Source organism: Passer montanus, unplaced genomic scaffold (genome assembly GCF_014805655.1).
Source record: "Passer montanus isolate IOZ18808 unplaced genomic scaffold, ASM1480565v1 scaffold41, whole genome shotgun sequence".
NCBI lineage: Eukaryota > Metazoa > Chordata > Aves > Passeriformes > Passeridae > Passer > Passer montanus.
In genome coordinates this window covers 2,834,147-2,847,763 of record NW_024368930.1, presented here as the reverse complement: position 1 = coordinate 2,847,763, position 13,617 = coordinate 2,834,147, and the positions used below count along the sequence as shown (strand labels likewise).

Below are 13,617 nucleotides of genomic sequence, written 5' to 3'. Positions count from 1 at the left end.
TCCCCATCAGATTTTCTAAGCTCGCTGTCAGTGATGGATTTTCAAGCCCCTCTTTCCCCAGGCACTCTCACAGTGCAGTGAGCGGCTGCAGGTGGAGGTGTTGGGGCTCCCACTGCATTCATTCCGTAGAATCACAGAATGGATTATGCTGGAAAAGCCCTCTAAGGCCATCAAGTCCAACCATTCCCCCAGTGCTGCCAAGGCCACCACTAAACTGTCCCTAAGCACCACCTTTACACATCGTCCACAGGAGTCCCCTCCGAGCCCCAAAAATCAGGAGCAGAGCTTCCTCCAGCCAGAACTGCCCCAGCACTGAGATTCAGGGGTTTGTGTACCCACACCCAACACCTGAACCTGTGTTTCCACAGCCAGGCTGAGTTTTACAGCTGGCGGCCTTCAGAGATGAGCCAGGGCTGTAATTGATTCATCAGGGCTCCTGTTAATTGGGCTTTGCTCAATTGTTGTGATATATTTCGTTCCCGATTATTACGCTCTGGAGCCAAGGTTCCTTTAGGTAATTTACGCTGTGGCCTACATATGTGTAAAAAATTTATTGCACTCATGTTTTTAATTAAAATGCATGCGATAATACTAAAAGCAGAGAGGGAGAGGGAGGGAGGAGAACGCAGATTAAGTTTTTAATTGTTTTAATAGTGAGATTTGTTTCAGAGAGAACAGGGCATATTGGTTTCCTTGGAAACATTGGCGATGTATTAGCTGTGTAAAATCTAGTATAAAAGATTTGAGAAAGTGAAGCCTTTAGGTTTTAACTGATGTTATAACTCTTTTCATTTGGAAAATCAGATTCACACATGCTCCCTGGAGCCCCAAAATGGTGTCTTTTTTGTGTTTTCTTTTAAACCTTAGAATTTATAATTTCGTAGATTATCGGAATCATTAGAAATCCAAAACTGCAATAACAACAACAACAAAAAAAAAACCCTTCAACAATTCAATATCCCTGATTCATACGATTTAATTAGATGTGCCTGTAAGTTCTCTTTGTGCCAAACAGTACCAGGCTTAGGCAAGACTCCACACGATTTGAGAAAGAAGGGCAAAAAATTTGGCTTTTTAAAATGTTCCAGTAAAACTGGAGATTATTGGTAATGGGCAGGGAGTGACATTTTATAAACATCCTGTTGTTTTATTGTACATCACCTGGATGTACAATATACAATGTACAGACAGTTTCAAGCTCAGGGAATCACTGAGGATGATGATGATCATCACACAAAGTCTTCAAGGCCTCTCTTTTTCCTGGTTTTAGGAACCAGAGGACCCCCGGAGAGCCTCATCCCCAGAAACAGCATGTTGGGTTTGGGGCTGCAACACTCCAAGGCAGTACAGGAGGTCAAATGTACATTTTAAGGGTCTCCTCATCTGAAATTGAAACACTTTCTCTTGGTTCTCTTTGAAAAGCAAGCTCTCAAATTATCAGTTCTGTCTCTTTGTGAGGGAGGCTTCAGCTCTCTGCAGCCGAGTGGGACTGAAACAACCACTTTTAATATCTGTGATTCACCTCTGAGCCCAAACTGTGATGATGGAGTGCATCTGGGGATCAAATAGTGCAGAAACGCTCTTTGGAACAAAAGGGGGGAAACAGACTGCAGATAAAGTACCAGATGTAGGATTTTGGACCGTCGCAGAAGAGAATGGATGGCTTGGTTTTAGCATGTAAGACTGATCGCTCAGCCGAAATCATTTCAGCAGCTGAGTAAATAGACTTATGGAAAAGACATTTATGGGCGCATTGTGCTGCGGGATCCTCCCCGTTTCCCAGCCCTGCCGTTTGTTTGTTCCACCCTGGGGTGGAACCTCTGGGTTCCCATGTGGCGGTGCCAGCCGTGCCCCGAGCGAGCCCAGGGGCTGCGGGCACCGCTCCGCAGGGAGCCCGGCACGGCCCGGTCCGGCACGGCACGGCTCCGGTCCCGGCCAGCCCGGCTGTCACACCGCGGTGCCACCGGAGGCACCGGGAGCAGCGAAATGAGCCGAGCCTAAAGGAAAGCCGAGTTTAAGGGCACGGACGAGGCAGGCTCGGCCTGCGCAGGGAATGGGGGACTCCATGGTCCAGCCCTGTCTGTCTGTCCGTCTGTCCTGCCCGGTGGATTCAAACCCTGCCTGTCCGTCTGTCTGTCCTGCACGGTGGATGCAGACAAACCCTGCCTGTCTGTCCTGAGCCCTGTCCGTCTGTCCAGCCCGGCCGGTGCAGGCACAGCCCCGGCTGTCCGTCTGTCTGTCCGGCTGGGCACGGTCACCGCTCGACACCCCGCCGAGCCGGTGCCATATGTGCCTGCCTGCTGCGCGCACGGGCGGCGGAGCCGGTTCACGCCCGGGGCAGGAAGCGCTGGCGGTGCCGCGGCAGGGCCGGCAGCGGCGGGGCGCGCTGATTGGCCGCCTCGCGCCCCGCGGCCGCCGCCGCCACTCCTGATTGGCTGAGCCCGCGCGGCCTTTGCCGGCGGGGGCGGGGCGGCGCCTGCCCGTGACACCGGGGCCATCTGGGGCTGCCCGCGGCCTCCGCGCGATTTAAAGGGGCCGCGCCCCGCCGGGCGAGGCCGGTCGGGTTCCGCGGGCACGGTCCCGCGGGGTTTTCCGTGCGAGACCGAGGGCGCGCTCCCGGGGATTCCCTTATGGAACCCCGCGAGTGATGGCGATGGCGGGAGGAGGGCTCGGGCGCACCCTGCGCTGAATGGCGACTGGAGGCATCTCCAGAGCCTCCTCCTCCTCCTCCCGCCGTTCCCCGTGGCGGGCGCGGAGCGGCTCCCGGGATGGCAGCCCCAGCCCAGGCAGGAGCAGGCGGAGCAGGGTCCGGCTGGGTCTGAGCTCCCCCTTTGCAGAAACAAAAGCCCCAAAGCGCGCAGCACACGCGCTGTGACACCACGGGCCGCGCGTCGATGGGCACCCAGCAAGGGCAGGTCAGCCCGAGCTGCTCCGGCTGCTCCAGAGCCCCGCGGGGCCAGCCCCTCAGCATCCCCGCCCTCAGCATCCCTGGGTCAGCCTCAGCATCCCCGCTCAGCATCCCCGGGTCAGCCTCAGCATCCCTGCTCAGCATCCCTGCTCAGCATCCCCGGGTCAGCCTCAGCATCCCTGCTCAGCATCCCTGCTCAGCATCCCTGGGTCAGCCTCAGCATCCCCGGGTCAGCCTCAGCATCCCTGCTCAGCATCCCTGCTCAGCATCCCTGGGTCAGCCTCAGCATCCCTGGGTCAGCCTCAGCATCCCCGGGTCAGCCTCAGCATCCCTGCTCAGCATCCCCGCCCTCATCATCCCCGGGTCAGCCTGGCTCTGGCACGGCTCTGACACAGCTCAGGGGCACCTCCGCTTGCTTTTTTTGCCGTTCCCCTCTCCAAAATGCCCGTCGTTCCCTTAAGAAAAGCCAGGGGCGATTTTATGTTTGCGCAGTTAGACCTCTTCCCCCGGTGCTGTTTTATTTTATTTTGCTGTTTTATCCTGGTTTGTCTGGCACGAGGAAGTGCAGTGTGCTCAGGCAGGGAGCTGTGAGTTCAGAGCGTGATGTATTTCCTACCATAAAATGTAAAGGTAGGGTGGAGTCTTCCCAGTGATGTCAGCCGGAGTTATATCAGGCCCCAAAAAACACAGAATGGGTTGGAATTACATTCTGGTGGCTTCAGTGAAAAATGTTCATTACAAATACTTACGGACTTTTTATCCCTCCTGGCTGGGAACAAAACCTCCTAAGTGGGACCCTTAACTGAAGCTGCTGAGCATCCATGTCCCCATGGCATTGTTCTCTGTGGCAGCAGAGATCCTGTTCTAATTGTTGGGGAGAAAACCTGAGATTCTGGTACCAAGCAGTTAGAAAAATAAACTTCAATTGAGAGGTTAGTCACCAGAAAGTGGAAACCATGTCTGGAATTGTTAGAAATAAGGCTTGCTTGCAAATAAATATAGAATTATTCACCATGGTAACTATTGCCCTATTGCATTAGTGTGTATCGATTTAACATTAATCCAAAGACTAATGCTGCGAAATATTTGGACTCTTTATTGGACAACTGTTTAGTTAACAAAGCTTTGGGGAGTTGTGGAGGTTTTTTTGTTTTGTTTTTCCTTAGGTTGTCTTGAACACCATTTGACTCTTAAGGTTACTTATTTCTCAGATGGATCTTGCTTTTCCATTACATTTTATGAATTTATCCATAGCGCTGCACTGTAATGATCTAAGTGATGCTGGAGTGTTGCAGTGAGGAATAAAAGGAAAGATTTAAATGTGACTGCACAGGCAAATGCCTGACTTCTGGTCTGGCACTGAGCAAAATTACAATCCCTGACTAGCCAGGCAGACTGATGTGCCCGTGTCCTTCAGCTTGTCCAAGGATCCCAGATGACCTCAGAGCTCCCGTGTGTCCCTTTCCACGGCTGCAGAGCCCGAGGCCCAGGGAGCAGCCTTGGCTTTCCCTGAAATTTTATGGCAAACCCAGGAAGCGAAGGGAGATCTCGCAGCTCCAGACTCATCCTGGAGCTGTCTGAGGTGTCTCCAGGGAAAACATAAAAAGAAGTGGAAAAAAGCTGATCAGTGACAGAGCACAGGAGCCAAAATCAACAACAGTGTTTTCTGGAAATGTCCCACAGATGAGCAGCACCCGCTGCTGGGACAGAAGCTCTGACAAATGCACTGGGCTGGAGGCTGGATGGTGTCATTACAAAGAACAGGGTGAAGCATTTAAGTTAGCTGATGTACTTTTAATTTTTACAAGCCCATCTGGGATGACTTTAATTATTTGTTCTTAAATCATGGTGGAAAAATGCTGATTATTCTTAAAGCCACATGAGTCGTTCAGATGAAATGGAGATGGTGGTAAACAGCATTTTTAAACCAGCATCGACTTGCAAACAGTTATTTTTTTCTTTATTTTTAAAGAAGATTGGGAAGATGTGTGAACTTGCAGCAGCCTGCACCTGAAACCTTTATCCACCAGAGCTTTGTGAACTTGTAAAAACTCCCCCTAGAAGAAGGTGATTCATGGGGTGAGGGCAGGAGCTGCCTCTGCCACAGCCCCAGGGCAGCCTGGGCACGGGGTGCTGGCAGTGCCACTGCTCAGGGCACCCCATCTCTGTCCCTGTGCCCAGGGGTGGTGCCTTGTGCATGGCAAAGCCTTTTGGAAGGCAAAGCCTTTTGGATGGCAAAGCCTTTTGGAAGGCAAAGCCTTTTGGAAGGCAAGGCTGTGCCTGCTGCAGCAGGGATTGCAGAGAAGGTCCCTCCACTCAAGGATCTGACCTGCCTCAGAGGAATAATCCATTGCTTGGAGCAGCATTCACTCTCTTGAGACTGTTTAAAGGTCTCCCAAATGTCTTAAAATCCAAGAATTCTGAATGGAACGTGAACTGTGGCCACATCCACGTGGCTGAGGAGCTCAGAGGGCTCAGCAGTGGTGGCAGGGCTGGTGCTGCCAGCTGGGACCTCACATGACACAGGGACACGTGCAGTCCTCACCTTGATTTATTTATGGCAGTGCTATGTGTTTTAAGTGCAAAGGATGTTAGTTGCAAGCTGGCAGGCTCAGATAAGCTTCCAGCCACCTTTTCTGGCCAGTCAAGGAAGGTCCTTTGCAAAAGTGTCGCTAATGTTCAACCACCAAGTGTTTTAAACATAATATAAAGATAGATTTCCAGGTAAATAATAAAAGTAGGTTAATTGATAAAGCATATCTGAACTGGAATTCGTCTTCAGCATTTTGACCATATGTGTGCCTGGCTTTAACTTTCTTGGTGTCCTTTCTGGGGCTGGTGGGCCGAGTGTCCCTGTAATAGGGGTAATGTTTCTTCCTTCACATTTTCACGAAGCATTTCTAAAAATCTGACTGCCACAAAATAAATTGAGCCCCCAGAAATAACCTGAAAGAATCAGGATTACTCCTCCTGCATTACTGATGAGGAAACTGAGGCAGGAAACAAAATATAAAATAGGATTGCAAATAGTTTATCTCCAGCTCTAGCACAGATTTTTTTCATGTAATTGTCCCTAATCTCCCAGCACACCAATTCCCACCTCTGATGCCACCCCAGCACCTTCCCCTGCCTTTGGGAATGGCACTTGTTGGATAATTCACGTGTGCTCAGTGCTGGGGAGCACAAACTTCCCAAAGCTGGTTTTTATCCCAGCCACACCATCCCCTTCCGTGTTTCCTTTGGATTAGTAATTGTTGGGAGTTACCATCTGTCGAGTGGCAAAGAGTAAAAGATTAAACAACCTGGCAATTCCTTGTTCCTGCTCTCCAGGCATTTTCACAGGACTGGATGGGGCTGCAGGAGTAAAGCACGGGTGGGTGTTTAACATTAGTTTGTAGTAGTAATGTAGAAATAAATTCCTTTTCTGGGCAGGGAAATAAAGGTTAAACCTTACCATGAGTGCCACTGAATCTGACCCAAATTTTGAGACCATCCATCTTCTGTGATTGCCTCAGCTTTGCAGGAATAGGATTTCTGCTGGTTGGTCGCCTGTCCCCACCTCGGTGCATCTCCCCAGGAGCATCTCTGGGGAATGCAGGCCCAGCTGGGGATGCCTCAGATACTCCCAAATCCTAAATCAGAGCTATCAACAGTTATGGGGAAATGTGCTTTCTTAGAAGATAACTGGAGCTGCTTTATCTCCCAGTAACAGGATTCACCAAGATTTATAGCAGCTACTTCGCACCACTGTAGTTAAGCTTGTTTCAGCATTTTCATTATAAACCTTTGTTTTCACAGGTTTATTTCCCAGAAAAGAAAATAAAAATCTGTCTCAACTAAATCTTGGCACAATGAGCCCTTAGGGAAGAGATGAGGTTTTTTCCTTTTACCTGTCTTGCAGAGAATGGGGTCACTCTGTTTTGCAGCGTGTGGTTTGAAACAAAAGTGGGAATGTGTGGGGAATAGTTCCTGAGCTCTGAGCAGCACCACTGGCACCACCATGGGAGCTAATGAGAATTTTCACTGAGCTCAGCTATGGTCAGGCTGGGTTATCCCCTGCATCTCTTTTCCAATCTTTCTCACTTTTCTGTCTGAAATGCTGCACTCGGGGCTGGCTGTGCACAGCTGGGTGGGTGTTGCAGGGTGAGCCTGACTTTTGGGTGCTTTTCCAGCAGGATACCCAAATCCAGGTGCTCCTGGAGCTGATCTGCAGAAGCTCTGCCGGGTCCTGCTGGAGGCTGGGGGTGCCCCTGGAGCCACCTGGGTGGGCTCAGTGCAGGTGGTGCTTTAAAGATCCTGGGTGTGTGGGTGCAGTAATGACTGGATCATCTCTGATGGGGAAAGGCTGAGAGAGCAGGGCCTGCTGGGACTCCAGGCATGACTGAGAGGGGTCCTCATCAATGTGTGTAAATAGATATTTACTATTTTATTGTGCCAAGAACATGGACCAGGCTCTGCTCCGTGGTGCTGAGCAATAGGACAAGAGGCTGCAAAACGGATGGCCAGGAATTTCCACCAGAACACGAGGAAGAACTTTGTTTCTGTGCAGGTGAACGAACACCGAACAGATTGCCCGGAGAGGGTGTGGAGTCTCCCTCGCTGGAGGTATTCCAGAAGCCGTCTGGACACAACCCTGTGCTCTGGGATGACCCTGCCTGAGCGGGAGGTGGGACACGGGGGGTCCCGCGGCCGCGGCACTGCCCCAGCCCCGCTGCCGGCGGCAGCGCGGGGAAGGGAAGGGAAGGGAAGGGAAGGGAAGGGAAGGGAAGGGAAGGGAAGGGAAGGGCAGTCCCCGTCTGGCGCTGACGTCACGGTCCCGCCCGCGGCGGCGGCGGCGCGGCCGCGTCCCCGTGGCCGTGAATGAGCGCGGGGGGCGGGAGCGGAGCGGGAGCGGGCGGGCCGCGCTCCCACCGCGCTCCCACCGCGCCGCGCCCCACAAAAGTGCGGGGCTGCCGCGGCCGGGCCCAGCGCTGCCGCTTCCCGGGCCGGAGGGGCGCGGAGCAGCCGCGGGGCCGAGCGGAGCCGCTGCCGGGGGCGCTGCGCCGCGCCGCGTTTTTTATTTCCAATTTCTGATCGCAGCTGCATTTCCCTCCCTCCGCCCCCCCGCGCCGAGGAGGAGCCCCGGCTTTATGTGGTGCTGCCCGGGGAGCGCTCGGCGGCCGGGAAGTTCTTTGTGTCGCCGTCGCCTTCCTTTTTTTTTTTTTTTTTTTTTTTTTTTTTTTTTTTTTTTTTTTTTTCGTGTGTGTGTTTAAATGTATAACTTCATGGGGCTGAACAGCACGGCCGTAGCTATTCAGCCCAATGTGTCCTGCACATGCAACTGCAAAAGGTCTTTGTTCCAGAGCATGGAGATCAGTAAGTACCAGTCCTGCTGCTCCGGGGAGGGTGCGGGAGGTGCCCGGGCTGCCGAGTGCCCGGCGGCCCCGCCGCGGGCGGGGAAGTTCCCGCGGGGGCTCCGGGACCCTTGGCCGCGATGCGCTTTCCCGGAGTGGCTTTCCTGCCCCCTCCGTGCCTGCCCTCTCATCTGTTGCCGCTGGGATGTCGCCGCGGGTGTGACACGGCGCGGGCCGGGCTGCCGGAGCTGCCCGGGATCGGCCGCTCCCCGCCGGCTCCGGGGCTGAGATCCCCGCCGGTCCCCATCCGCGCCCGCGGCTCGCCCTATCCCCGCCGTGCCCCTGCCTTCCCCTCCTGCGGGGGTGATGCTGGGTTGCTCCCGAGCCTCCCCCGGGTAAATCACCCTCGCCTCGGTACCGGGGCACACCGCGGGCCGGACACCCGAGCAGGGTTTGGATTTGGGAACCTGTTCCCCCCGTCCCCAGCCCCTCCGGGCTTTTTGTTCCGAAGGGCGATTTGGGTTTTTTCATTAATATTTTTCAACCCTCGCAGAGTAGCAGTGAGGGCAGTGCCTGACCTAAATATTCAGCACTTCTCTGTGTGCTCTTTCCCTCTTGGAAATGAAGTGCACGGAGGTGAGAGAAGGAATATTACTGCTGAGGGGAGAGGAAGGAGTTGGGCTCTTTGGCAGTTTTAAGCAAATGGTATTTTCTGTAAAGGGAAGGTTTTCAAGGCATCCCAGAGCGGGAGGGTTGTCAGGATTGCCCCCTGCTTAGCACCTCGCTCAGTGCCTTGAAATCCAAACCCTGCACAGACTAATGCAAAATGGCCCAAAAGGAAAACTTGGGAAAGAGTCTGGGTTTTGCATATGTGCCTGGCACTGCGACGGGGCAGGCTGGCGCTCGGTGCGTGCAGGCAGAGCCAGCTGAGCTGTGCCTGTCTCTGCTAGCACAGGATCTGCCCCGTTACCTCCAGCGGGGCTGCAGAGCATCTGTCCCTTGCTGTTTTGGATGGCTTTTGTCCAGTGTCGTCTGCCTTCTCCTTCTCCGGCTTCATCCTGGTTTAATTCAGGTGTCTGAGTCCTGGAGAAGGTCTGCAGGCATTTGTATACCGGGTACTAAAATGTGTTCATTCTGAATTTTAGCATAAACCATACCCTTTGTACTGTATGCACTTTTAATCTTGATTTAATCTCATTCGTGTTCAGACAAAACTAAGCTGGATTTGCCTGATTTTATTAACACTACCGGTACTGAATAGACCATTATTCTTCCCTGACTTTAACAGGCCGGGCTAGATGTGCATACCAATAGCAGTGTATAAATAATGAAGATGCAGTTCTTTTTTGTGTCAGCCAGTTGCTGAACATAAACTGTGTCCCACAGAATCCCAAGGATGAGACTTTGCCTCTGAGCAAGGCTCATGGTTGTGATAAAAGTTGTGAATTAAAATGTGCAATGTCTTTTGAAGAAAAAGCTTCTATTCCAGTCTAACTCTTGGCATGAGGATTTGTTGGAACAACTCAAGCTTTTAATTTCACTCCTTAACTTTTTAGAAATAGCATAGTTTATAATTTCCCCCCCATTTTTGTCAGCATATGAAAAGCTGGGTAAGAGGCAGGTGCTGTTTATGGATGGGGGGTGTGAGAGACAGGGAGCAGCGACTGGCACCGGAGGAGACCTTGCCTGGATTGGGATGGGAGTTGTGGTGATGCTCCCGAGGTCCTTCCCTGACTTGTCCCTGCCCTCTGTCCTGACACTCAGCTGCTGAGTTCCCTGAGCTCCTGGGAGCCTTGGAGCGAGCTCCCTCACTGCTGCCCTTCCCTGTGTCGTGTTGGGGTCGGTTTTTTATCGCCAGTGTTATTATTTATTTCCTGCGGATGGCGGGCAGCGCTGGCTCACCCCTGTGCTGCAGGAGAGCTCTGGTGGCACCGAGGGGCTGTTACCTGATCGCCTCCCGCGCCTGGCTCCGGTGGAAAGGGCAGAGCTCAGCCTCTGAGATAAATCCATCCTGCAGCGTTCTCCCTCCTCCACTCGCCCGATTTTGTGTATCCTTCTGACACGACTTTCAGGGAACCTCACAGCAGCCACCACCAGATGCTCCTTAATTTTTCAGCCAAAATTTTCAGTTGCCAGGCAGGAGCGCTCCAGGAAAGCGGCGCGGGGAGCAGGAACACGCGAGCCCCTCTGATTTACAGCCCTCTAAATGGGTTAACCCTCCAGCCCGTGCCCGAGCCCCTTCTCCTCGCAGCCTCTGTTCCGTATGGCGGCCGCGGCGCTGCGGCGGAGGAGGCAGCTGGTTTCTGCGTGTGGCGCTCCCAGATTAGGATTAAAAAAGGGCTTTTTGGGGGCGGGGGCGCGAGTCTCGCCCCCGCCGGGCCGCAGTGCCAGCGTGCCGGGCGGTGCCGAGCAGCCAGACGGCTGCAGCAGTGGGCTCTGATCGCCCGGCTGGCTGAAGCAGGGCAGGGGTGACCGGCGTGGCGGAAGAGGCTGTAAATAACTCATTATTTGGCGCGGGGAGCGGAGCGAGGCGCCGCGCCCGCCTCCCCACCGGCACCGGCACCTGCGGCAGCGGGGCATCCCCGCGGGAACCCCGGGCAGAGCCTTTGCCGTCCCTTTGATCGGCTGGCAGTGCTGTCCGAGGCGTTTGGGGTTTTTGGGAGGCGTTGTTGCATCGCCAGGATCGAGGCTGGTCCCCCCCAGCTGCAGCGCCGTGTCCTGGGCTGCACGAACCGTGAGAGCAGGTTCCTGGCCAAGCCCAGGCTTCTAGGTTTTCACATTCTTTGGTTTAATAACCTACCAAATGCATGTGGCTCAACCAGGGATCACGTCTTCTTTCCACTTTCACACTGCTTTTCTGACAATGCATTTCTTTCCTGACACTCTGTCATGGCTTATTCCAGAGCAGAGTGGATATGAACCATGTGCTTCTTTATTCCCCCCCAAAGTTTTCCTCATGGAGCAAAGCCAGAGCTGCTCCCGGCGTTTCAGCAAGCCCAAAAGTGCTTGCACAGAGGATGTTCAGTTTGTGGCATCTCAGTTTGACCTCAGCCAAACCGGGGAGTTCCCTGTGTCTGGCTCTGGTTATGTGTCTGTGCTTTTTGCTGAGATCAGCATCCCAAGGTGTGATCCTGGAGGAGCAGAGTGTGGGTGGCTTTACTTATGGTGGCCCAAGAGCTGTCTGTGTGTGCCCTTGGCCATCCCAGGGGACCCAGACACTCTGCAGTCGCATCTTTCATACCCAAGGAAAGGCCTGATCCCCTGAGCCGGGAGAGCACAGGGGTCTTTATTAAAATTACAGTTTATTTGTGCCCTCAGGTAGTGATTTTGGTCTTAGTGCTTTATAATTCATGTTGAATGGGAGAATGAAAAGACACAGAGGGGGAAATGCAGGGGAAATAGTCAAAGTTTGTTTTTTTCCTGTGGGTGAACACCTGGATTGTGCTGTGCTGCACAGTGGGACCTGCACACAACACCAGAGATGATCCTGTGTAATTGGATGTGATCATTTATACTGCCAAGACATGGTTCATTCTTCCTTTTCAGTCAGTGTCAGGCTGTTTGCTGCAGTAAGTCCTGTTAGCTTCTGCTGTGGAGGGATCCTCCATCCCCTGAATGTTTGCCTCCATAGTGTATTTTCATATCCTGGCTGTGAGAACACCAGAACTCAATTGTGTGTGGGGAACAGGAACCATATTCTTTTCCTTAAAGCCCAGAATTCCCAAATTTCTGGGATTATCTCTAAATTTTTGGGCTATTGAATTAGCTGCTTCCCCTGCTTCCCTTGCGAATGGAGAGAAGAGCACCCACAAACACGTTCTTACTCTTACTTGCTGTTGCTCATCAAAAAAACTAATAATTTTATATTTCCCAGTTGAAAGTTGGTGATTTGATAAATCCAGTTTTAGAATGAATTTGTAAACATAAATTATAAGTGGAGAGACATGAGTAGACCTTTCCAAGGGAAGTACCAAACTGCATGGTGTCACTAATAAAGGGTAATTACAATCCAGCTCCTTTCCTGAGTAACTCAGTGTACAGTCATGTCTGTCGATGTTGTTTCATTCAGGTAGCAGCAGCTGTCAGAATTTGCTAAGCCTAATTAGTGAAAAAAAAAGGTAATTTATTTGCAGTGGTGTCTCGTGTGAAGACTTCCAACCAGTTTGCTTCCTGGAGGGAGATCCCGTACTGGTGTGTGGTTTGTCTTACCAGATCCCTCCTGTTTGGTGACACACGGTGTGTCTGCTCCTGGCAGGCTTCATCAAAGTGACAGAGCCAGGCTGGGGAGCGGGTGAGCAGGGAGGTACAAGGGCCACTTCGCTGCCGTTGAGTGGAAGCTTGGTTCATGCCATGAGCACACTCCCAGACATCCATAAAGCACAGGGATCACTGTGTCGACAGGGGTGTTTTAATGCACTGTTCTTCCTGTCTGTGTGGCTGAATTGCTGGGTGATTATTTTATTTTATAACTGTTTTGGGTGGCAGGAGGTAGGTCACTGGGGCAGGTCCCAGGTGAGGAAATGCATCCCAGACCTGCTCTGTCTGCAGTCTGGAACAGGGAGCAGTTCTGTGGCAGCAGCATCTGACCCCTCACTGCCATCTTCCAGAGCTGATCACTGGCTGCTGCCTTGCTGCTTCCTTGCTGCAGGGAATGGTGGTCTGGGAGCTCCTCCAGGGGCGATGGGTGAGTGAGGAGTGAAGGGGAGCGGGACAAGGGCGATCCTGGTGCCAGCACCTGGAACCTGGACACAGTGCTGGGAGCTGGAGAGACCCTGCACACACACCCTGCACACCCCCCCTGGGAGCTGGAGAGACCCTGCACACACCCCCTGCACACCCCCCCTGGGAGCTGGAGAGACCCTGCACACACCCCCTGCACACCCCCCCTGGGAGCTGGAGAGACCCTGCACACACCCCCTGCACACCCCCCCTGGGAGCTGGAGAGACCCTGCACACACCCCCTGCACACCCCCCCTGGGAGCTGGAGAGACCCTGCACACACCCCCTGCACACCCCCCCTGGGAGCTGGAGAGACCCTGCACACACACACACCACCAAGGGCTGACAAGTTTTCAGTATTTGAGGAGGTCTCAGAGTGCTCTGTGTGTGTGTGCACGCAGGCATAAACACGTCTGTGAAACTTAATTTAGTAATAAAGGAAAGTGGCACCAATGAACTGGTTAATGAAGAAGCTGGTAACCAGAGTAAGGAGTTGTAGGGTTTGGCCTTTTTTTTGTTGTTGTTGTTTTTGTTTTTTTTAAAAGCAGATAAATTTCAGCTGTAAGAATTTATCGTTCAAATCAGAGGATTTGGGGAGCTATTGAGAGTAAAGAGAGCTTTGATGATTTGGCAAGGAATACAGCTTCTAAGGCAGCA

At 52.8% G+C, this 13,617-nt stretch overlaps 1 protein-coding gene across 3 annotated transcripts in view; it reads left to right on the top strand.

Annotated features, from left to right (window-relative positions):
• Positions 1–7,740: 7,740 nt before the first annotated feature.
• PMEPA1 (prostate transmembrane protein, androgen induced 1) overlaps positions 7,741–13,617 on the top strand; it is a 44,557-nt gene continuing 38,680 nt past the window's right edge. Inside the window, exon 1 of one of the 3 annotated variants that reach the window (XM_039719351.1) lies at positions 7,741–8,263. In XM_039719351.1, coding sequence (XP_039575285.1) covers positions 8,161–8,263 — 103 coding nt within the window. In that variant the 5' untranslated portion in view covers positions 7,741–8,160. The remainder of the gene's footprint in view (positions 8,264–13,617) is intronic. The other 2 variants (XM_039719353.1, XM_039719350.1) reach the window with 2 other exon arrangements.